The 24,546-nt window shown below is 42.2% G+C and overlaps 4 protein-coding genes and 1 non-coding gene across 9 annotated transcripts; 1 reads left to right on the forward strand and 4 right to left on the reverse strand.

Annotated features, from left to right (window-relative positions):
- Positions 1-1,038: 1,038 nt before the first annotated feature.
- Positions 1,039-7,901, reverse strand: LOC137938392 (U-box domain-containing protein 8-like). 4 transcript variants are annotated; one of them, XR_011109876.1, is made up of 3 exons: positions 6,616-7,901; positions 2,710-2,966; positions 1,039-2,350 (listed from the first exon to the last, which is right to left on the reverse strand). XR_011109876.1 is itself a non-coding variant. In XM_068783361.1 (2 exons), the coding sequence occupies exon 1, from the start codon at positions 7,731-7,733 to the stop codon at positions 6,630-6,632; it is 1,104 nt and encodes a 367-aa protein (XP_068639462.1). In that variant the 5' UTR covers positions 7,734-7,901; the 3' UTR covers positions 2,495-2,966; positions 6,616-6,629. The 4 variants fall into 4 exon arrangements, 3 of the variants coding, with proteins under 3 accessions (XP_068639462.1, XP_068639464.1, XP_068639468.1); XM_068783361.1 differs by lacking the exon at positions 1,039-2,350 and having other exon boundaries at positions 2,495-2,966; XM_068783363.1 differs by lacking the exons at positions 1,039-2,350; positions 2,710-2,966 and adding an exon at positions 2,975-3,152.
- A 2,360-nt stretch (positions 7,902-10,261) lies between these two features.
- LOC137943188 (calcium-binding protein PBP1-like) lies at positions 10,262-10,615 on the reverse strand. The gene has a single exon (XM_068788881.1). The coding sequence runs from the start codon at positions 10,613-10,615 to the stop codon at positions 10,262-10,264; it is 354 nt and encodes a 117-aa protein (XP_068644982.1).
- A 1,835-nt stretch (positions 10,616-12,450) lies between these two features.
- Positions 12,451-18,871, reverse strand: LOC137943189 (G-type lectin S-receptor-like serine/threonine-protein kinase At4g27290). Its single transcript, XM_068788883.1, has 14 exons — positions 17,438-18,871; positions 17,241-17,351; positions 16,945-17,156; positions 16,632-16,842; positions 16,301-16,541; positions 16,064-16,196; positions 15,692-15,985; positions 15,492-15,619; positions 14,242-14,783; positions 13,999-14,162; positions 13,624-13,834; positions 13,094-13,331; positions 12,859-13,015; positions 12,451-12,762 (listed from the first exon to the last, which is right to left on the reverse strand). The coding sequence occupies exons 1-14, from the start codon at positions 18,732-18,734 to the stop codon at positions 12,451-12,453; spliced, it is 4,251 nt and encodes a 1,416-aa protein (XP_068644984.1). The 5' UTR covers positions 18,735-18,871.
- TRNAG-GCC (transfer RNA glycine (anticodon GCC)) lies at positions 15,446-15,516 on the forward strand. Its single transcript has one exon. It is a non-coding gene; the product is annotated as a tRNA-Gly (tRNA).
- A 698-nt stretch (positions 18,872-19,569) lies between the features above and the next one.
- Positions 19,570-23,990, reverse strand: LOC137938352 (receptor-like serine/threonine-protein kinase SD1-8). Of its 2 annotated transcripts, none has more exons than XM_068783332.1 (7): positions 22,695-23,990; positions 21,562-21,702; positions 21,283-21,479; positions 20,648-20,858; positions 20,311-20,548; positions 20,081-20,231; positions 19,570-19,995 (listed from the first exon to the last, which is right to left on the reverse strand). In XM_068783332.1, the coding sequence occupies exons 1-7, from the start codon at positions 23,968-23,970 to the stop codon at positions 19,684-19,686; spliced, it is 2,526 nt and encodes an 841-aa protein (XP_068639433.1). In that variant the 5' UTR covers positions 23,971-23,990; the 3' UTR covers positions 19,570-19,683. The 2 variants fall into 2 exon arrangements, with proteins under 2 accessions (XP_068639433.1, XP_068639435.1); XM_068783334.1 differs by lacking the exon at positions 22,695-23,990 and adding an exon at positions 21,963-22,262.
- Between the last annotated feature and the right edge of the window lie 556 nt (positions 23,991-24,546).

The raw sequence follows: 24,546 nt of genomic DNA on the forward strand, positions 1-24,546 counted from the left end.
CAAATGGCCTTTTGGGGACTTCAAAATAAAGGAGATCTGCCCAATCCAAGCTTTTCTATTGATTGGTAGGAGCAGCTGTAAGTTACTAACAATGGATCAACAAATCCATGATTACTGGAAGGTTTTTATTAATATTCCTAAATCTAAATGAATCCACTGTAATATTAATTTTAAAAATTTCAAGATAAAAAGTTTCTAAATTGAAACTATTTGAGTCTCAATTCGGTAGCTGACATTCTTCCGGAGCACAAGAAATGGCGTTTGTTGGCCTTGCATTGTTCGGAAAAGGACAATTCACAAAACAGCCAGACAAAAATACATTTATCAGCTACCAAAAGGATAAGGATCTCAGCAGATTTCTAACTAGAATCATTTCAACGCAAAATTTTGTTCATTACAACTGATTTTAGCTATGTGCAAAACTGGAACTATTGTAGTCTAAATTAGATGACTTTGGCATTCTTTGAGAGCACCAGAAGTCGCGTTTGTTAGCCCAGAATTGTTCAAAAGCGGGCAATTCTCAAAACAGCCAGACAAAGATTCATATTCTGGGCTCCAAGACATTGAAAAACATATCTGTTTTTGTCTAAGCTACCAGTACAAAACATTTTTCTTGTAAGCTTTTTCTGCTTGATGTTCTTTGCACCCCAGAAAAAGAATTCGTGTTTTTATTGAGCATATATCAATTAGAACCCGATATATAACTGTATCAAGTATCATGTCGCCTCGATAAAAAAATGTTCAACAACTAAGAAAGCTCTGGAGAGCACAGTGGGACGCAGCAATTGAAAACTATTAAGATTGACATTGAAGTCTCAATTCCCAATCTTCACTCAGAGAAGTGATTAATAGTGCTTTTGTTTATATTCTTGAGAAGAATGGGAGTGCAATATGATGTCTACATTGGAAGGCGGGTCGTATAGATAGGTGTATGATAGCCCATCTCCATGCGCATTTCATTTTCATCCCCATTACGCATAAATTGCAATTATTAAAGCTTGATACTTATTATAACCTTATCACCAGTCCGGAATCATTCCTGGTGTCTCGTACCAAATCCCAGTTCTGGCCTGGCCTCGAATGGTCTTCCGCAGAAAATAGTTAAAATTTATCATTCTGCATTTTTCACAGGGCAGGCTGGAAGAGAGCGTAAAAGAGAAGAAAAATGGGTATTTGGATGATAAAGGTCAATCCTGTGTTGCGTGTTGGGAAGGCCAACTCTTCCGTCTTCCGTTTGCTTCTCATGATTTGGCCGGCCTGCTCCACTTTGCTGGCCTTTTGGGGGAACGGGCATCATGACTCACTTCTACCACCGCTTTTACTTTCCTCCGTTCACTTCTGGGTGAAGGAAAATAATTCCTGGGAGTCGCAATCTGATAATATATGGCAAATGAAAAGGACTGAAATGTGTTCCTGCCAAGGCAATCACTTCCACTGCCGTTTCTGTTTGAATGTTCTGTTTTTTTTTTCTTCTCAGAAACCAAAACAGAAAATTCTTAAAACATAAACGAAGGCTGGGCTTAGCCGATGCAATCTTGTCTAGTACATGTATTCACATAGGGCTACTGGGGTACCCATATGAACAGCCAAATCACGCTTACAGTTTAAGAGTTGGATATTATAAAAGGTCCAGCTCATGCAATCACGTTTCATAACAGGTCGATGCCCTTCTTCTCTCTTCATTGTTCTTTTCTGTTCCCATCTCCAGCAACAGCACTTGAAAAGATCAATAGCCGAAATGTCAGACTGCTACCTTGATTCAAAATTAACTCCACAAGGTCCAGCTTACTGACAACAGCTCGAAAGAACCCTTCACACTTGCCGGCCAACAAAACCCAAATTCATTCCTACCATGAAAGACACATGCAAGAGTCTTTGATTTTATCTTTAAAGACAAGTAGAACCCGCCCGTATCTGCCTTTCACAATGAGAGATAGGAAAGATTGCCATGGAATCAATGACTGAGCTAGTTCCAGTCCAACAAAGTTTATCTAGGTTCAGCCTCTGGTGGAACTAGAACGGCATCAACAAAGTGCAAGTAAAAATCATGTTGCTCGATCCTGAAAGACTAGAAGTCTGCCCTGCAGTTTGAATTAAACACCATCAGCTTTTTTAGACCTTTAACATTGGTGAGACCAAGCTCTAGCCTTCAGGAACGCATCCCAAGTGCTGCTCTTATCTGCTGCTTGATAGATCATATTCTGCTAGTTGTTCCTGAACCCAAATGTGATCAAGTGTCTGACTATTTGTTCTTCAACCCCTTCTGATAACCTCCACTGAAAACAGATATTATGCACCAAAGAAGTATAAAGATATTTCTCAAGCCTCAATAGATTAAGAAGCACCTCCCCTGCATAGCAAAGATGGCCAACCATTAAACTGTCCTCCCCAATTTAAAATCCCCTCAAGCAAGATCTTGTATCTCACTTTCAATAATGTTGTAGATCCTAAATTTACGGAGCTTGTAAGCTCAATCTTGTATCACACTTTTAATGATATGATAGATTCTCAAGTTACATTTGCACGCTTGATCCTAAATCTCATTTTCAACAAAACCACATATCCTCAATTCAGGACTGAAAACAAAATATTATATGTGACTTTTGTTGATGATCTATCCTCTCCATAGCACATCCAAACCATCAGAGGCAAAAAGAGAGACAAGTAAAATTCACTAATCATAAAGCATTGAATTAAAAAGATCAATACCTTGGCCCAAGAGTGGTGGAAAAGCTAGCTTCAAGTTATCAAAGCAATTAGCAGATGCAGAGAAACATTAGCACACTCCTCTTACATATGAATGACCGACTCTTTCCACTTTTTCAGCAGCGACAAAATTAGATACAATAGATATGTTGCAGCAACCAATACAGTGATAGGTAAGAGTTGCGGTGCATGACATGAGCAATAGGAGAAGCTTCAGCATGGCAGGTGCACCGGAGTAGCTATGAAGGGATTGAAGTGGCCTGCAGTAGCTAATCAAGTTAGAGATCCACTGAAGACTTCTCTTTTTAGGACGGGTTTTGTTGATCAGCTATCAACCAGTTCATGGCTGAACCATCCAAACATGCCACACCATCCAGTTTTGGCAGGAAATAGTTTCAAACCTTGCACAGCCTTGTACAGACCATCAAGATATCCATTTCAGTCAACTGCATCATTCCACATAGATCTTTAATTGGACCAGCCAGGTCAACCATTTTATCAGTTTAACCATCAAGATAGTCCAGATTTTTATTTTATTTTATTGCTAGACAACAGTTTTCAGCCATTTAACTACTGATCCAATCCATCCGGTTCAACCCAGTTCAACCAGCCAATCTGTTCGGTCCTTACAATAGCGATCAGAATCAAATACTCACTAGTGATAATCTAATAACCATTGAAAATCAACTCCTCTCTTTCTCTTTCTCTCACATGAAATTTTTTTCCATCCTGTCCTTCCAAATGTGATAATATCATTATGTAACATGGCCATTTCTTACTCTGTTCTCCTGATTTGAAAAGGGTAAATCATGAATAGATATTTTACATTCTAGAGTCCCATCAAGATACAAACTTCACATCCTTTAAGCATCTGTAAGTGTCAGAAACAAAAATAGATCATCCCCCTCCCAAACAAAAAAAAAAAAAAAGAGAGAAAAATTAATGCCCAGTAAAAAAACTTTCCCCTCTTTAAAGTCCTTAAGGTAAAAACAATATTTAAGTGAACAAAAATTATCAACTATTTAATCACACCTTCACTTTCCCCCATTTATCCTTTCTAAACTCTCTTGATTGGTCGCATAGGAGCATAACTAATTGTTATCATCTAAACTTAAGCATATCAGACATTGTTTTCTAAATTAATTGACTTCCCACCCCTCAGACAGGTTGGGATGTTCATATTAGATTTAGAGGAGTATTTAAATCAAATCAACCTCCAAGAGACTCTTAGAAAAGACCAAACATATATGTTCTGCATATGGGTGTACATTTACAAGTACAATGCTTTCAAAGGTATGCTACATAGAGAACAGATGACTGATAATGAAGGAGAACAAACAATCTGAACAGAGAAAACTCTTCACTAGCTTACGACAATTCAACAATATCAAACTAACAAAAGAAAACCTAATGCACCTCAAACACGGGATACCACCAACCACCATGAGTTTTTAAAACTAGACAAAGAACAAAATGTGAAATAGATATATTCCTTCAACTAGGCAAATTTGTTTACAGAAGAAGCAACAATTACAAATAAGAGTTCTTTACATAAACATGATTGAGAAAAATCCCTCATCGGCTGAAAAATGCTTAATGACTCAGTATATGAGCATTGGTTGGGTGCATCCACTCTAAAATTAGAACTTTTGAGTTGAATGCCTTTCTTCATGGCATTAAAGCAGCACCATTTGGGCCCCCCACTGGTGTTTGTGCCTCCACTAAATGTTATCCCCATATTCAGAGCCATAATGAGAACCACGAGTAGGAGAGTATTGGAAGCCCTCAAATTGATTGAGAAGAGATACAAATCTAAGTAACAAGAATTTGGCTGTACCACTATCCTTTAAGCTTAAGCTTCTCATTCAGATGTCTTTCTTCAAGAATAGGAAGGTATTATTCTTATCCATATACTACTGTTACAGCCCTAATGTTTTTTAAGATCAAATTTTCTATTTCGAATGAAGCTGCCCTCCACGTTCTAGACTGATCATGGGCACTGCAGGGTTTTCCGACTCAGACTTGGGACTCAACTCAGACACTAATCCAGGTCTGGATCAGGACTCTCCGGTCGACCAGACTCGGGGCAAGTCAGAAGGGATTCGACCAGAATAGAAGAGTCGAGTCAAGTCCCTTCCTATAACTCGACTCGCCCAGTCCAAATCCTATCCAACTCTCCCGAGTCACAAGTTGACTCCACAAGTCAGAAAACCATGGGGCACAGATAGTAATTGGTCCTACACCCTGATTCATGTCGGGACATGCAAGCAATCACAGGTAACACCTGTGATTGTCCAGAACATAGATTCAGCCAATTTGTACTCAATATTTCCACTTTGTTAGGTGTCAGTGAGTAACTTCATGAACTAGAAAACAAAGAGTATACAGTTTCACAGCCCAACCAGGTCCAGGTATATTTTCTGGTTCAATGAGTGTGATCAAAAGGCCACCACAACATTATAGAATGCAACCGATGTAAAGACCGGTCAGGACCAAGGACCAAGTAATTAGTATATGGAGTTCATAAGAACTCAAAGCAGTAATTAACAAGAGAAACAATAAAAGAATATCAAGAGCAAGCCAAAGAGAAAATGCATTTTCGACCAGTATTTGAAAAAACCACCAGACAGTTCGAAACATGTTCAGAATTGTTATAGATGTGTCCAAAATGATGAAAAAACAAGCTTTTCAGTTTCATTAATGCTGCATAAAGGTAAAACTTTCTCAAATCTCAATAACTTTCAAGCTCAGAGCCACTGTTTTGTCAACAGTCGCAAATACTATTAGATGCGTCTTGAATGACCTACATATAATAGCAAATATCTGTCCATGTCTCCAGAGTATTTCCTTAGGTTCCAAAAACATTTCAATGAGTGACATAAGGATCACAAAGTATAACATCTCATTTCATCTATTCAATTACTCTTCAAGTTTCTGACAACCATTCCCTCTGCACCAGAGAGCATAAAATCAAGAATCTACTTTTTTTATCTGAGATATAAAACAATCTACTTGTGACCAACTCAAATGCTCACAAAATTGCACTTATTGTTCTCATAACTTGTCAAGCAACAGGAATCCTACACGCATCAGGGAGAAATTACATAACATATTTCTCTCTTCTAATACTATTTTTATAAAATAAAGTATGATAATCAAGGTCATTACACATAAATGATGCTCTAATCGGGTAGCACTAATTATTAGAAGTGCACTGCACTTATTGAAGTAGAGCACAGGGACTCTTTTGATGTTCAAGCAACAAGTAGGAGACAAAGAGGACATATGAATTCCAATATTACACATATGTATATGTTTCCTTGTACACATGAAAACATGTGTAGCGCAACATCCTGTAGGCAGCAGGTACTGGCCCTCAACCTTAACTTGTTGTGCTTGCCATCATATACGGAAACCGCTCATCACACTTATTACTCTAATTAATTTTGTACCAATGAGATCTCTCAGATGAGAACAACTGTTTTTGGGCCACTTTTCCTAGCTGTTTTAATGATAGCTGTGGCTCCCAGCGGTAGTTCAAAACCGGATTTCTCAAATTCAAGGATGGGAATTTAAGACTAGAAAATACTGTCCTCAAGAAATAAAATTTTAGAAGAAGAAAATGCCCACTATGTGACAATTCACCAACTCAGAATTTTCCATTCAGGACAGTTACATGAGCTATAGCTTGTAAAGATCAGGTACAATTTCCATGGAAACAGTTACAGTTGAGCCACCAGTTCCAGAATTTCCAAACATCAAACAAAATCAACAACAGACATCTTCTATTTATTTCACATATACAACATATGAAAGAAAAGAAAACACAAATATAAACTACTCAAACTTTACACAGGAAGATTAGCCATTTACCGAGCTCGAAACAATAATAACAAAATTTTAACTCACCTTCATACAAGAATTCATCCAGTTAACCGGTAACGCTGCAAAACATGAATCAAGGTCGTCGCGTTCCGTCTAATCTTCTCATTTTCATCCTTAACTAACCCAAGAGAAACTTCCCAAACTCCTTCTTTTATGGCCTCCAGGTATATCCTTTCGCTGTTGGCACAGACCAGACCCAACGTGGCCAGCGCGTGTGAAACACTTCTTGAACTCCCACCCTTCAAAACCTCCACCAAGGTTTGCACGAAACCATTAAAATTCTCCATCTCCTGTCTCCCTTCCTTGCATTTACCCAGCAATCCCAGCACTTCCACGGCCCTTTCCACGCCAGAGCCAGCCAACTGGACCAAAACCGGCACCGCGCCAGAGCGCACCACCCTCCTCCGATTCTCCAAGAACGAACATAACGTATAAATAGCGGTGGCAGCTTCTCGTTGTCCCCTCCTCTTGCCGTTCTGCAGCAGCTCCACCAAAGCCACTATTGCAAACGGATGGTGACCAATGGTGCCTTTATTGACCTCCACAACAGCAAGACTGGTGAGCGTAGTGGCAGCGAGTGCCCGGCAGGAGTCTGTCCCAGTGCGCAAAGCAGCAACTACCCCAGAAATCGCCCCTTCAGCCACTAAACCCACCTTGTTATCGTCATCCAAAGAAAGATAAAAAAGCACAGACAGAGCAGCTTCCTGCAGAGTAGTATCCGCGGAAACCACGAAGCGCAAAATCACAGACACGGCGCCGGAGTCAGTGATTTGGTGCCGAAAGATGGGATTGTGCTTAGAAAGACGGTGAAGGGTACGGAGAGAATCAAGCTTCGCGACAGCTGTAGAGCTGGGAGAGGTGAGCTGAGCCAAAAGGGCCTGCGGGGAGGGGCAGGGCTGAGACCTGGGAGGAGAGGAAGAAAGCGTATAATTGGAGATGAGACTGCGTAAAGCGTGGTTGGGTATAAGCGACGGCTGTGCGGGAAGTAGCAGCTTAGTGATGGGGCACGTTCTGTTGCCCGACTCAAGCCAGCGTTGAATAGAAGCTCGGTCGAAGGTGTGGCCCGATGATAAGATAACAGGGTCGGACATTATTTCCAGAGAAATCGGGCACTTGAAATCGTCCGGAAGCTCAGTTCCCATTTCCCCTGACCTATAGCTTTAGTTGGCAGAAGAGCGAGACTGAGCAGAGAAAAGGGAAGACAGAGTGGGGTTTAGAATTTCGGAGGAGAGAGCAAGAAAGGAAGGCCCGAGGAGATTTTGAGGTCGAGGAGGAGCGAGCCGCGAGGTTGGGTAAAGGCGGAATTGTGGAAGGCAAAGCGTCGCATTTAGACAGAGAGAGAGAGAGAGAGAGAAAGGATAGACAAGAGGAGAGGTGGAGTCACGGTTAGCAGACTGGTTTCATAAGAAACACGTGTTGATGAGCGAGCCCACATAATTTGACTTTTCTGAAAGGGATTTTCTCGGGCCCACTTTTCTTTTCTTCATATTATTCGTTTGTATTTATTTATTTTTTCGCGGGAGGGAGGGAATCTTTTAATTTTTCTTATTTTCATATTTGAAAATAGACAAAAAGGATCAGAATTTAAATATTATAAGGAAAGGGAGAGGTGAGGTGAGGTGAGGAAGGAGAAAGAGTCCTAAAAAACAAAACCAAAAGAAAAGAAAGAAGAACAGAAGCAGGAAAGGGGGAGGAATGGCCCAAACTGGGGGAGGGCATAAATCTTTACAATAATGTATGAAAAAGGGCAGAGTGTCGGTGCCTGCTCCGCCAACTGGACCGAAATTGATGGCCTTACGCAGATTTGACCTCTTCACCTTCTTCTCCCTCCCTCCCTCTCCCTCTCTCTCTCTCTCTGCGCACTAATTTAATTTTCTCCCGCTTGGTCTCTAAACAAAAACGCGTCTTGATTTGTTTAAAGCGAGATCTTCACCTCTCAGCCACAGGAGGGAACCCAGGGACGGCTCGTCATTCGGTAGGGAAGACTGGTAGGTCTCCGAATTCCAAACCCCAGAATGAAGCATTTTATTTCTTTATTACAGGGGAAAGGAAGCTTCTACCGAAAGCAGGAGAGAAAGGAAGCTCGGTCGGCCTCCCTTTTAGTCACTAATGAGCTCTCTTACTGAATCTCTTTCTTGTCGAAGAAGATGGTTGTAAACGAGAAGCAACGAGAATGTCTCTAAGTTGAACTCGGGCAAAAGAGATTTGGCACGAACAAAAGAGTCTAATCTCTCCCTACTGCTCCACTGTTCAAATTCAAGCTCTGATCCGACTTGCCTGAGTTACCAATTGACTCAGCAAGTCGAGAAATCATGGTCTCTCTATAATAGAACGGGAGAAACATTTCTTCCCCGATCAATCACGTAGGGAGAATTGAGTGGATTACCCACCCTCTGTTTTTTTTTTTTTTTCCGAACTGTTAGAATGGGAGGGCAATGGAGCCTTCCCTGCCCACTAAAGGTAACCTCCCCTTCTTTCCTTTGTGGTGTAGGTGGTCCTTGAGGGTAGGGTGGTGGGGTGGTATCACGACAAACTGAAAAAACTCGACTCAGTTCAGTTTTTGCTTAAACTCACCTCGAGCTTAGACTTGAAAGCTCAGGAAGATTACAAAACTACTCCAACCCCTCCCAATTTGTTTTGTGCTTACAAAATCCATTTGAAAGGGAGAGGGAGAGATCAATCTAATGAACCAGGTCCAATGAAGACTGAGTGCATGCATGTACACAAAATATTGAGGCATCCACACCAAAAATAAATACAGAGTACATTAGAAATCTGAGCATGATCGGATACATTCTAGTCAACAAATCAACCACTAACACAAGAGCCATTAAAGTTTCTTTGCAAGAGTTCTCTTCCTTTAGAGAGTTCCACATGAAAACCCTAAGATCAACTGAAAGCCGCACTTCAATTCTTCGAAGAATGGGTCGTTGGAAGTGATAAATGCGAAGATAAAAATGGGACGAATTGGTCCTGTTATGGGTACCGAGAAAAAAGACAGTGCGTCGCTGTGAAATCCATCTGCGCAAACTGTTCTAAAATCTAAATGCTCTCTGTTTAATCGCTACCAATCATGTACAGTCTTCTGCGACGAAGTCTGGCGAGGCAGCTCTTCATCTATCAGTGGTCAAATCATGATGGGGACCGCCCTGAACGGTTTCGCCTATGGCTGACGACTGACGGTAAACAGATTCTACAGTAGAGTCAAACAAGTTACAGTGATCCACGATACAGTTCTCTCATTATTCGAGTTAACTTCCCTGGGATTACTCGAATCCCCGGGACAGGCAGCCAGATTTCTCTGCTGTCTTATTTCCGGTAAGAAATTCAAGTAGTTACTTCTCTGCTGGTTAACACTCGTATCAAGGGGAATAACTTCCAAGGCAATTTCGTTTTTTCCGCAGAACAGAGATTATAGCATTCAAAAGTATAAATCGAAGATTTCAAAATATACAGAAAAATTCCCTTTTTCAGTAACGATTTTGCTAATGATCAGAGGAACTCTTTACTAATAAAATAAAGTCATCGATTTGGTTAGAAACAAGAGACGCTTTATTAATCAATGGAGGAAAATGGTGTATACAAAATTTTGTGTCCGGACATGAGAAATTCATACAAAGGGAGAAAAATAAATATCAGAAATGGCTAAGAAGCCAAAAAAAATTAAAGACTAACTCATGAACTCCTTGAGCTCCTGTTCCAATGCCTCATCCAGCCATCTCCTCGACTCCTCCATCAATTCAGGACTTAATCTAAACATCATAATACAAAACTCCGTTTGATTCAAAGCGCCGTCCCCATCCAAATCCCCTTCCCTCAGCATACTCAAGAGCTCATCGTCTTTCAATCCGTGGAGCCCCAACAGGGCCGAATTCCTCTTCAAGCTGCCAAACGTGATCACTCCCTTATCCTTATCCATCAACAGATTAAACCCATTGCAGAGCTCAGTCATGAGTCCCTCCGCCCCCAATTTGTCAGCCATCATCGGCAAGAAATCTTCGAACTCCTTCACTTTGGGCGCCATTGCGGAAGAAATTAGCTAGTACACGGAGATGGGTAGAGGCTGCAAAAGAGAGAAATCTTCGGCGAGTTGTATGGGGAGGAGGAGGGGAGGAGGACTTAAATAATGGGTCTTCAGAAAAGGGTTTCGAGGAAATAGAGGCGATGGATGACAACCCAGATACAGTTATGAGTCATGACAACCCAGATACAGTTAAGGGAAGAAGGATTCTGCTACGTCCATCTCCTTCGCAGAAGATGCCAAGGGCAGAATGGGTAGATCGGCGAAGGTTATGCTGTCTGGTCTTTTTTTCTTTTTCGTTTTTCCAAGAGGGCTGACTGTAAAAACCTAAAAACCTCTACCCCTCCAGGGGTAATGCTTTTTCATACTTTCCGAAAGGGCAGAAGCCAGGGGCCCAGGATGTTGTTGTCATATTCTGCAATCTTGTCTTTTTTTCCGTGGGGAGGGGGAAACTTCGTGGACGGAGATGGAAAGAAAATCAGGGAAAGAGTCCAGCGCCGAGGAATACCGACTAAATCCGCAATCCCCAGTGTCAAAAGTCAGAATCAATAGCCAAATCTTCTGTCTTTTCTTTCTCGGAGAAGCATCCAGAGGTTTTCACTGAATTCATAGTTTACTTCCCTTTTCACCCTGTTTCCACTCATTTTCTCGATTATCCAAGGAGTCCTTGCCCACTGTTGTGGGATATTAAGACACTTCTATGTGAAATTTGAAGTAATTTATAAGAGACTAATACAAATCAAAGAACAGCATCCCATGGAGGACTCGTTTAAAGGAGGATTTATCGATTTTTATGAAGTCTTAATTCTTATTCAGTACTTTTCTTGTGTAATTGGAACAGACAGGACCAATCCGTGTTTGTAGAGGAGTTTCTAATCTGCATTTCAGCTGAGAGCCTGAGATCGATCTTGATTTCATCTTACGGTGAGAAAAGCTGCTTTAGAGAATTTCACTGTGTGCAATTATGCTCAGAGAACACATTGCCATTCCTCTGTGCGTGTGAACGGTGGACCGAACAACTGCCGGCAAGGCGGCAGCGTGTCGGCGTATGTTCCTTCTCGGTATTTAACTAATCTCAGACCAACCAGAAGAATAACTCGATTAATCATAGAGTATGCGGTCACTGAAGAAGTAGCCATTGATCGAATTTGAATATAAAGAGTAGGGAACAGTTCCACATTTCCAGTAATCTTCGAGGGTTTTCGGTTGCAACTGATCAAACAAAGTCTGCCCCGTCCAACACGGCAATCTGACCCGGATTGATCATTTTATAATCTTTCTATCGTTTTTCTTTCGTAATCAGCCTTCTCTGGTCGGCATTCTATTTACAGGCTCACGGGTCATCAGCAGTTAAGGTCATTGAAGTCGTCGTCCCACACCAGGACGATCGCCATGGGAAAACCCAGAAACTGAGTCCACCGGGTACCTGCTTCTGCTGGTTTCTACCGCAAGATAGACCCAGAAGCTGGGGTCTGTTCAGTTGTAAAAAAAAAATTCTTGAAATATCAGTTTGCATGGGTTGAATCCTGATGAACTAAATACAGATTAATTGCAGAAATAAGGTAGTGTTAGAAGGGGGATATGCGCTGCAATTTGCACATCTTGATTCCAGCTATGTAGGAGTAGTAGCTAAAGGAATCTGAACGCTTATTTCTTAGGAAGCTGTTCGCTGGGACAGGGGGATGCACCTTCTGAAAAGATAATCGCAAGCAACAAGGACCAATCGCCTATTCAAGTTAATTAATGGACAAAAGAAAATCACGATTGTTCTGAAACATATGCATGTTACAGATTACAATTACGATCTCGCAGGTCATGAAATTTCGAGGATGTCTCCTCTACCGAGCTTCCACCATGGAAATTGTCACCTCGTTGACAGAGCAACTTCCCCACGCAGACGTAGAACAATCGGCCTTGCTGACTGTTTTTCGAATAGAAAACGGCGGGGGTTGCTGCGGGCTGGGCAGGGAGGCTTCTTCGTTGCTGAGCATGAAAACAACGGATGACATAATGGGTCTCTCGGTGGCACTTTCCTGAACACATAACAGACCCACCTGAATACATCTCAGAACTTCATCTGCCGGGCACGATCCGACGATGGAGGAATCCAGCAGTTCGAGGGCTCGTCCTCCTTTCCACAGCTCCCATGCCTGAAGCAAATGAATGGTTTTAGCTCCATCTATACATAGCCACGAAATATTTGATAGAGAGATCGATCATTTCAGAGCTTACCAGTTACCACTCACCTGTGAGATCAAGTTTACTGAAGTACTGTCAGCATTTTGATGATAATGGTTATTGCTTTTTCCACCAACAATTTCCAGCATTAGGACCCCGAAGCTGAAGACATCTGATTTCACTGAGAAGAGTCCATCCATGGCGTACTCAGGAGACATGTAGCCACTGTATTGATCAATTATTCGGACGTTAATACGGATTCACGAAAGGTCAGAGAAGGGTAGTTCTTTTGCTCCCACTTACTAAGTGCCAACTATTCTGTTGGTATTTGCTTGAGTTTGATTAGCACAAAAAATTCTTGCCATTCCGAAGTCTGAAATTTTTGGATTCATCTGATTATCGAGCAGAATGTTGCTGGCCTTAAGATCTCTGTGGATAATCATCAATCTGGAATCTTCATGGAGATAAAGAACTCCTCGAGCAATGCCCATGATAATGTGGAACCGTCTTCCCCAGTCCAACAGCACTCTCCTGGATGGATCTGTTATGCAAATTCACCAAGAGAACAGCCATGAGTGCCTTCTCTCATCACAAGCAATCGATTGTGAAACGGATTTGTGTTTTGAATTCAAATTGTAAACATTGAGAAGTTTAAATTCCCAAAATCAAGACCCATATATACTCAATTGTAGCGTGATGAAAATCAATGATGTAACGTGATCGTATCATCTGCTCGCTCATGAAAAGCTGAGCAAATCAATGTTTTCATGACTTGCATGGGTGATAACTGTGGATGAACTGTATCAGGTATGAAAAGCTGAAAAGAGTCTCACCGAAAATGAAGGAATCCAAGCTCTTGTTCCGCATGTATTCATAGATCAACATTTTTTCTTCTCTGTGATTGCAGCAACCCAGAATCCTCACTAAATTCTTGTGCTGTAGTTTGGCTATTAGCGTAACCTCGTTCTTGAACTCCTCCCCTCCTTGTCCAGACCTCCTAGAAAGTCTCTTCACTGCTATCTCCTGTCCGTTTGATAGCGTACCCTTCAAATAGCCCCAAGAAATTTAAACCGGTTAGAAGCTCTAGTGAGGAGGATTAAGTTGCAGAATTACTATGATTAGTGTAAACAAATGTATCACAAAGCATGAAGGCAGCGGTGATCCAAACCATGGATAATTCGAGTTCGACAGAGTTAATAAATGACAACCTTGTAAACAGAGCCAAATCCGCCTTCTCCAAGCTTGCTCTCCAGAGAGAAGTTGTTTGTAGCAGTCATCAGAGTACTCGGATCAAAGAAAGGCAATTCTGGGCTCTTCCCATCCTCTTGAAGCTCGATGGTGCTAGAGACAAGTTCACGACATGACTCGATCTCTGAAAGATGGAAAGACAAAAAGGAAACCCAGATTAAGAAACGTTAGTCTGCTAAGGAAGATCAAGTAGAGTTCGCAACCTTTTCTCTTTATCTTCCTCCGTCGCCAAGAATACCCACAAAAGACCAAGAGAGGCAGCCCCAAGATGATGAGCAGAATGACCAAGGTTGATTTCCACCCCTTCAACAGAAACTCTTCTACCTTTAAGCCGGTACGGAGACTGCTAACATGCACCGGATGATCGAATCTCGCCCATAATACCCTCACGTCTCTGCCGTTTTCATCAGTCTTTTGGCTCAAAACTAGGTCCCCAGAGTCGAAGATCGTAGCACTTGCTTTACCTCTGCCTGATAAAACATTCGTAGACCAGAGAAGCCGGCGCCTCCCTTCGAGCACCACCAGATTTCCATCTTCTGATATCGTCGCCACGCCGGAGGAATCCGTGAGAGGATTATCCGTGTTAGCAACCCAACAAACAGTTCCTTCCGGTCCCCGGCCCTTATTGTACCATATCCCGACATACCGGTGGCCGGAGTACTTGTCGTTGCTGAAGAACGCCAAGCTGAACTTTCCATCTCTAATAGGTTGTGTTGCGGTTACAGTGTCGATCCCAGAGCACTGTCTGAAGAGGAAGAAAGAGATGAACAGTGCCGCCAGAAGTAGCAGCTCCGAAGCCATCGTTCAGAAGCTTTTTTTGGTAGGGGATCGCTCCTTCAACTTGGGGCACTGAAATATTAACCGTAAAGGACAATCCGTAGATTCGAAGTACGTTGGGAAAATTTCATTTCTTTGACGATTCAAAGGTTGATCCAAGCCGGAAGTTAGTTGAACGTCAATGTTTTTATCTGCTTTTGCAGTCAAAAGTGAGCGTGAGTGATAACAGGGACAAGGCTCAGCGTTGAATAGTTGTGGACGTGAGCGTTCTAGACCACTAATGTGATCCACACTTGCTCTCCATGGCTTTTATCACCCGGTACTCTGAGGTCCACATGCAGCCAGGCTGACCACCTCAATATCGGTCTTACATGCATTTTATTTTTAAAACAAATAAATATTATTTTTTATAACATATTTTATAAATTATAAAAGAACTTAAATTAATAATAAATAAAAAAATAGGAGAGAAAAAAAATTGTGCTTACACGCATCACTGATGTGGCATGATGACGTGATGTAGCACTTGTTATCTTCGGATGGTGACGTGGTGCCATTTGGTCAGTGAAAAGTGATGTGTTTAATAAAATTAATAATAGTTTTTAATTCTAATTCACAGCAGATACAAGAGCACCAGTGGTCTAGTGGTAGAATAGTACCCTGCCACGGTACAGACCCGGGTTCGATTCCCGGCTGGTGCATTGCGCTTTTTTCAACGTAACTATTTTGGCCTGTAATAAACAATACGGTCACGTCAATAATTTTCCCATTTCTTCCTCCGTGTTTGTGTACATGATCGTCAACCTTTAGAACAGTAACCAAAACGTATACATTCGAAGAGAATGTGTTCGTCGTATTTGCCTAGCGAGCATCCACTGTCGAAATGGTGATATCGTTTATGGTCATACAATGTTGCCAGTTCGAAGATGCGGCTATTTCGCTGAGGCTTCTCTCTGAGTAGAGCGCAGGTTCCTTCGGTGGAGGCAGAACTGCGGACTCACTTTCCAGCATGATAACAACGGAAGCCATGGTTGGTCTGTCTCCGGGATTGTCTTGGACGCAGAGAAGCCCGACCTGGATGTATTTCAGAACTTCCACTGTAGAATATGAATTTCCCAGTGCTGGGTCTAGCAGCTCCAGTTCTGCTCCTTCGTTCCATAACGTCCATGCCTGAAATATTTTGTTGACATTGGGTAAGTCTACGCTGGGTGAATGAGAGAGGTCAGAGAAGCAATATCAAGAACTTACATAACCAAGAAGATTCAACGTGCTGCTGTTTCTTTTGCCACTCACGATCTCCATCAGAAGAACTCCGAAACTGAAGACATCGGATTTGATCGAAAAAAGCCCCTTCATAGCGTACTCAGGCGACATATAACCGCTACAGAATCAAACAGTGAAGTTTTAATGGGGGGAAAAAATGGTTTCTTGTTGCATGAAATCTGGATTTTAAAGATACAGGGTAGAGCTGTGAAGGGAGCTTACTATGTGCCGACGACCTTTTTAGTTGTTGCTTGCATTTGATCTCCTCCGAAAATTCTAGCCATTCCAAAATCTGAAATCTTGGGGTTCATTTCTTGGTCCAACAGAATATTACTGGCTTTCAGATCACGGTGAATAATTCTCAGCCTGGAATCATGGTGAAGATAAAGAAGCCCCCGTGCTATCCCTGCAACAATATGGACCCGTTTGCTCCAATCCAGTTTTTCCTTCTTACTTCGATCTGCTTCATGTTTATAAGCAATTACTGTGAGAAAAGAGAGCTAGAATCAAATGAAATTTCTCAAGGAAGCAGAAGATCAGAAAAAGGGTGTACCAAAAAGCAAGGAATCCAAGCTCCCATTAATCATGTACTCATAGATGAGTAGCTTTTCCTCCCCGTGGACACAACAACCCAGAAGCCTCACAAGGTTCCTGTGCTGAAGCTCACAGATCACTACGACTTCGTTCTTGAACTCTTCTACGCCTTGCCCAGAACTTCTGGACAGCCTCTTGACTGCTACTTCTTGCCTGTCGATTAATTTTCCCTGAAAGTTTTAATTGGTCAATCAATTTCTCTCACGTTAATATGAGATTCAGAACAAAATTAATGAACTTGTGCTGCTTCAATGGAGATGGGCAGTAATTACCATATAAACAGAACCAAATCCTCCCTCTCCGATCTTATTTTCAGAGGAGAAATTGTTAGTAGCAGCTGCAATGTTCTTAAAATCAAACATGAGTAATTCGATGCTTTCCTCCGCTCCTTTTCCGTCTTTATGCCTACTGGCGAAGTTTCTCACGTTTGCCAATGTCAGCTGTAATCCGATCAAAGATGATCTTTGATCTAATGTTCTGTCAACTGTACAGGAAAAATTACAGAAATAAACTACTGAACTCCGTCTTATGATTCTTTTGCCCAATACCAAAAAGCTCATTTGCTTACCATGACATTTGATTTGCCGTCTCCATAATATCCAAAGGCCTTTGAACAGGAGAATCGATCCTATCGCTACGACTGCTATTATTCCTAATAGATATCCTACGTTGAGGTGCCCTGTAGAAAGTCTCGATGGCTTTAGGGGAGCAAATCGACAAAAGCAGGAATTAAATAGAGAAGTGCCGGTACTTGTGAAATTTTACCTTTCTCTGATGATGCCAGACGGATGTAAAGATCATTCCCTCTATCGGAGTACTCGGTAAGATCAACTAGGTCGAATCCCCATATCAAGCATCTTTTCCCGTTCCCGTCAACATCTGCGTAAGCGTATGCAATGCAGGAACAATTTGTCAAGCACTCCTCCTTGCATTGTTCATTTCTCACGCCGGTCAAAGACGAGAAATTTTCCGGCAACTTCATATTTTTTCGAATGAGGAAGTTATCGTCTCGCGTGCAAGTCAATGGAGTTTTCCGTTTGCACCCTGCAGGAGTTCCTTGCGGCTTTTGATCGTGTGAATTGGGTTCAAACCCCTCCAAGCATCTGCAACCAGACGAGCTACTGATGCTGCAACTACTGTATGCGCCACAAGAGTCGTATGTGTAACAGGGGTCTTTGGGCACCGCCCAGAAGAGCTCCCACTGGTGGGTAACCTGGCTCCAGTTCCATTGCTTGACCTGCCCATTATTTTCTAACACCAACCTTGTGAAAGTCGACCTGTCGTGGAAACTGTAATTGAAGGAAATGCCTTCTGCGTTGCTCTCGAAATTGTAGTTGTAGCCGGAGATCACCCCCATTTCCGGGATGCCTTCAAAAATCCGGCCGTTCCAGAGCCCGCTTCTCCAGTACCGATACATGCCCTTGAAGATGAATAACTGGTTTGATCCCAAAGGATCCATCCCATAAGAATACAAACCTGGCGCTGGGTCCATGTCGGTTTTCCAAGAAGTCAGCATCTTGTTCTCCCCGCTTCTTAAATCCAGACCGATCTTCATGCCCGGCAGCAGAGTATTTGACGGGAAGCTGAAGCTTTGCCATAGGACTCTGGACTCATTGTCTCCATCTAGCAACACGAGATTCCCGGTATCTAACAACTTTAAGGTAGCATTACCAGAGAAAGCTCCGTCTGTATCCCAGTACCGGTTCCCTCTCCCATCCAAAATCACTGCTTTCCCAGTATCTACAATTTTCACAACACCAGACTTGTCGGGGATCGGGTTGGCTCGATTGGCGACCCAGACGGGAGTCCCTTCTGAGAAGCTGTGATACCATATACCGAAGTAGCGACCGGAGGAACCCCCGGTGCTGAAAAATCCCAAAGCAAATGTTTGACCATTGGAGACTAGAGTTTCTCGATCCGTGAGCGTCTGATCTTTCCTCAGGGTGTCTGACGCTTGGCGAATTCTGAAAAGAAGCGCCGAAGAGAGGAAGAAAGAGGCAAGAAGAAGGTTCCTTGAGCGGCGGCTTCTGCCTCCCATCTTTCGATCATCAGGATAAAACATTTCTCCAACTCCCCTCCCATCGTCCGCTCAACATGGAAAAACAGCACTCCATCTCCCCTGTTCTCATCGACTTCTGATTTCAGAACCAGTAAAATAATCCTTGACCTGGGTGGCTCTTGAGATGAAACACACTTTCTTTCTCCACAATTCAAGAGATTAAATTACTCACAAGTAAGCGGATCGGAGGGTGCACACGAAAGACAATGCCTGGTTCTAACGTAGAGAGGAACAACAGAAAGATAAACTCTTTATTTTATAGATTAATGTTATTATTTTAATGGAAAATCATTGTTGCAGAGTGCAGACTTGTTGTTTTAGCAAGTCAAGTCAATGGCGGAGACCCATGGATAGATTCTGCATCTAGAATAGTAGACTATATGGATCAGTTCCATTTGGCAGCAAATGGCAGTTCCTGATCCTGATCCTGATCCTGAAGAACAGAGTGCCAAGAAGTCTTGTGGCAGAGGTCTGTGTCATCGACCTTTCGGTTGCTTTCAATTGGGAATTAGACCCGAAGACCTCGAAGACCCTTAAGACCCCAAAGACAAGGTTTTGCCCCTCATCCCACAAGGTGGGTGGGGATTGGTTTTTTTCTCATTCCAAGAGAGGTTTAATTTAACTTTTTTTAAATTTTTATTTAAAATATTGAATGAATCTTAGGTAAAACTTACATGTCTAAGAACATTCAAAGAGGTATTTGTTTCTTTTTCCTATGACGATTTCTATCAGCAGAACGCTGAAGCAGAAGACGCAAGATTTCACACAGAAGAACCCCATCAAAGAGTACTCGAGGGCGATGTTCTTGAAGCTGTACAACTTAAATTTTATAAAGACATTGTTTAGAATTTAAGTAAAAAAACAAAAATCCATCTCACAAAACTGAAAAATTTACAATCTACAAGCCTTGAGATGTAAAATAAATCCGCCCCACATAATGATTTTTTCTTCTCTATCGAGCCTCAAGCATTGTAACAGTTACTTGATTAATTGTACATGATGATTCCTGCTTGCTGGAGAGTGAACCTGTCTCAGGCTGGCTTCTCCCTGTACAGAATCCCGGCTGTTTGGGCGGCGGCAATGGCAGGTTATCACTGCCCAACATCAGTACCACAGTGGACATTGTTGGCCGGTCTTCTGCTCGTTCCTGCACACACAACAGACCCACCTGCACGCATCTCAATACAGTGGACATTGAACTTGAAATGTCAATGGATGAATCCATCAGCTCCGAGCCTTTTCCTTCTCTCCAAAGCCTCCATGCCTGAAACAGTTCAAAGAAAAAACGGTCTCTTCTAAGAGAAATGCAGTCATTCAAGCAGATAACTAACATCTTTGCTGGTACTTACAAGGGCTAAAAGGTTGAGATCACGATTCGTCTGATAAAACCCTCTATTCTTCTTGCCGCTCATTATCTCCAGTACCAGAACTCCGAAGCTGAACACGTCTGATTTCACTGAAAATAGCCCGTCCATGGCATATTCTGGTGACATGTACCCACTGCATCCAACCATTGAGAAGAAGTGGTTAATGGTATCCATGGCATATTTTGAAGGAGAAATTGATAGCTGATACTCACTAGGTTCCAACAACTCTCTTTGTATTTGCTTCAGTCTCATCCCCACCGAAAATTCTCGCCATGCCAAAATCTGAAATTTTGGGGATCATCTTGCTATCCAACAGGATGTTACTCGCTTTAAGATCCCTATGAATGATCCTAAAGCGAGAGTCTTGGTGAAGATAGAGAAGTCCTCGAGCAATCCCCATTATGATGTCGAAACGCTTCTCCCAATCCAATAATGGTTTCTTTGTTTCATCTTGAAAAGTTTCAAGTGAAAGAGATAAATTCAGCTGTGAAGTATTTTAATTTGGATGGGGAACATTAAAAATGAGGTGAGTGGAGTAAATTGTCATACCAAAGATGAAGAAATCCAAGCTTTTGTTAGGCATGTATTCGTAAATTAACATCTTTTCTTCTCCCTCGATGCAGCAGGCCAAGAGCCTAACAAGATTTCTGTGTTGAAGTTTTGCTATCAGTGTCACCTCATTTTTAAATTCATCTAAACCTTGCCCAGAGCGTTTAGACAGTCTCTTCACTGCTATTTCTTCATCGTCTCCCAGTTTTCCCTGCAATTTATATTTTTTCCGCATCAGTTGTTTCACAAACCTTCCTCCAGATGAACTGGGAAGGACAAACAGTGGCTATCACAGATTACTGTTTGCCACAGTATTTGAATCAAAGATGCTTTACATTGTTACTACTTATCCGACTAAAGAGAAGAAAAGAGAAAGATTCGGTCCAAATCAAATTCATGCAGTGGGTCCTGAAAAAGATATATGCCATCCATTAGGGGAGCAGTTTCAATATGAGCGGTCTCACTTGCTTCAAGATTCTAATCTGAGGTTCAATTATTGGATTCTTTAATCATTAAAAATGGACGGATGTTGAACTAATCTTCGCTGTTAACAGGATCCGTGTTTTATTTTTTAATAAAAATGCCTCCTAAATGATGTAATAACTGATAACAGTGTGTGTAAAAAGAGAAATTACCTGGTAAACAGGGCCAAATCCACCTTCCCCGAGCTTATTACTATCAGAGAAGTTATTAGTTGCAGCAACAACAACACTCAGATCAAGTAAGGGTAATTCAAGGTCTTCTTTTCTGTGATCTTGAGACTTTTCTTTGCCTGCAGAGCTACCGCCGACCATATCAAACATTAGCAGATCCCCGCTCCGTTCCTTAATTCCTGTTTAAGCAAAGCGCGGAATCAGATCAAGAGTTTTTGTTTTAGTATTAGCATATCGGGACAAAACAGAACGTCATTTCACCTGTATCTTTTCTTGTAATAGTTCTTTTCTTTCTCCTCCATAGGCAAAATCCACCCACAGCCAAGAAAAGCAGAACAGGAACTACGGTTGCTGCAACTATGACTGCCACTCGCTTCTTCGCATCCCTATCATCTTTTCTTGCTTCACAAATATTGATAGACAGTTTCACGTAATCAATAAAAATTAAAGAAAGCCGGAGCAAAAGCAATGATGAATTCACAAAAATTTCCCCTATGAGATGAAAGGATCGTGATATGCAACCGATTAAAAGTGGGCTACTTGTATTTTGATTCCAATTTGCTTCTTTTCAGTGGGAAATGGAAGGAAGATTTTTCAGCTAACTTTCTGTCTTCATAAAGAAGCAATTTATCAACAAAAAGAGGCATCGTCTGGGAGCACACCACTCGGTGATAATTTCTGTCTGCTCTTTCCACGCAGGAGTTTCACTTTTCTTCCTTGATTGAAGGGTTGCGGCTGATGAAGACGAGTGTGAATGACTGGAGTTCCAGAAGATCGAGAAGAAAACAAGGAGCTTTCTTCTTTTTGTTCAGCCGACAACATTGAAATCGACGAAACGGAAGCAATACAGTGAGGACAACTAGTGCCTCGGACCACGGGAACGGGACTTCTCCTCGAAGTAGCAGAGTAACGAAGAACTATGACAAGGATAGGAGACATTTTTAATTGAATTTCGCGACTGAGATGGGTTGATTCGGTTCCTCGAGAAGCACATGTCAGGTCTATAATGGGAAAGACGAGTGCTGGTAGGTAGAAGGAATCTAGGAAAATGAATCAGAAGTCAAGAAAATCGGCTCCGGGCGGTGAGCAGAGAGAATTCGAATTCCAAAGGGTGGGTTAGCTTTCTTCTCCATTTGGTTCTCATCAGTCCACTGTGTACCCAACCATCTATGTAATATATTTCACCTGGAATGCTTCGTTTCCAGAAGAATAGATATGGGTCTGTAAGCGATTGATCAGGAAATCATTTACACATATAATCACTGTTTGTTCAGTCAGTCCTATGAAACAGACATCGTTTCTGGTAAATACTTTCATAATAATTTGAAACGGAGAAAGAAAAGAAGGGATGTAAAGTTTTTTACGGATAAAGATGGGGAAACCAGTATACATACCTAGTTCAGAACCAGCCAGGCGGACATACAGATCTTGCCCGCGATCTGCATAGACTCTCAGATCAGTCAGCTGCCCGCCCCAAGTAACACACCCACTGCCTCCTCCTCTAATATCAGCACTGGCATAGCCCATGCAAGAACAATTCTTCAAGCACAATTCTTCGCATTGGTCAAGATTCTTGTCCTTGTATACAATCGAAACCTCTGTATCCGGCAGCTTCGTTCCCTTCACCTTCATAAACCCATCTCCCTTTGAGCACGCCAGGGGGGTTCTCCTCACGCAACCATCAGTCCCATCTCTCAGAAACCATGCCTGAGGTGATTTTGGCTGGAATCCCTTCAAACACTCGCAGACTGGCGACCCATTTGCGTCACAAACTCCGAACGGTCCACAGACGGCATAATAGTCGCATTGATCTTTGGGCGCATACCAGATTTGGTTCCAGACGCTGCTTTCTGCCAGCCAGGTGAAGCGTTGAAGGACAGCTGATGGGCTCACCGTTAACCTTGATATAAGAGACTTGTTAACGAGATCGTATTTGTAATAGATCTCCTGTTCGTTAGACTCAAAACTGAATTGAAAGATGTAAGCGGGTTGCATTTCAGGAACCCCACTAAATCTGATTCCATTCCAAGGTCCGCTTCGATACTTGACCTCTGAACCGTTTGAAAGATATATCTCAGGCATACCTTGAGGATCTAGTTTGAAAGTGTTTTCTCCTGGAGAAGGGTCGTCAAAGTTTTTCCAGGACCTGATGTACCGATCCCGCCCGGTTCTTAAATCGTAACCAAGCTTCATCCCTGGTAGCAAAGTATCGGATGGGTAATCAAAGCTTTGCCATAAGAAGTTTTCAGGGTCGTCGTCGTCTTCTTCCCTCAGTACAAGATTTCCAGTCTCTAGTAGCTGAATTACTGGATTTTTCGCTTTGGTATGATTAGATGTCCAGATAAGGCTTCCGTTTCCGGTGACGATAATTACATTCCCCTGATCTCCAATCTTCAAAACACCGGAAGAATCTGTCAGAGGTCTGTCCCTGTTCGCCACCCAAACAACAGTTTGAATCGAGACTTTGTTATACCACATTCCCAAGTACCGATTCTCCGTACTCCCAGGCTTGAAGAATCCCAACTTGAAGGTTTCGCCGGAGGAAACCAGGCTCCCATCTCCCTCAACTGACCCGGTTGATGTGAGAATATCCTCTGCAAAGGAAATTTTTGGAAGAAACGAAAAGAAGCAGAACGAAAAAAACGTAAAAATTGGTATCATTTTTCTCATGGCTTCTTTTGAGGACTTCATCGAACACCTGACAGATTGTATTCTGTATCAAGCCATACAGGCTTCGAACTCCCTAATAAGTGACAGACAACCCTTCTCTCGTGTCTTTAAAACATGTCGAAAGGTCCAACGCGCAGAAAGTTCAGACTAACTTTTCTGGGTTAATCAAAGAAGAATTTTGGAATGGGACCTGCTGACATGTGCCTTCCTCATCCGATTTAAATCACGGCAGCGGCAATCTGATGTATCCAGGAAACCGAGACAAAGTAATAGCTTTCTCTGGGTCCCCAGAAACAATTGTTAGTTGCTGAACAGGAGACACAAGTCTCCTCTCTGTACATTATATTTCAAAAATAGAGTAAGTTAGGTTTCTGAGACGATTCTTCACGGACAAAATCCACGGTGAGAAAGACTTGCAATACTCTTCTGTCTAATGAATGGTAGATACGGGGTGGCCGGAGGAAGACAAATTGACTTTAAGCCAAACCGTGGCTGCCAACCCAGCAGGATTATCTTTCGTGAGAACGGCCGAGAGTTGGAAAGTTTGTAAGGGCGAGAAAAACTGGGTGAATGCTC

This window comes from Aristolochia californica, unplaced genomic scaffold (assembly GCF_029961685.1).
Source record: "Aristolochia californica isolate CCGP_79_NKW_82.1479 unplaced genomic scaffold, dmAriCali1.0.hap1 SCAF_10, whole genome shotgun sequence".
Taxonomy (NCBI): domain Eukaryota; kingdom Viridiplantae; phylum Streptophyta; class Magnoliopsida; order Piperales; family Aristolochiaceae; genus Aristolochia; species Aristolochia californica.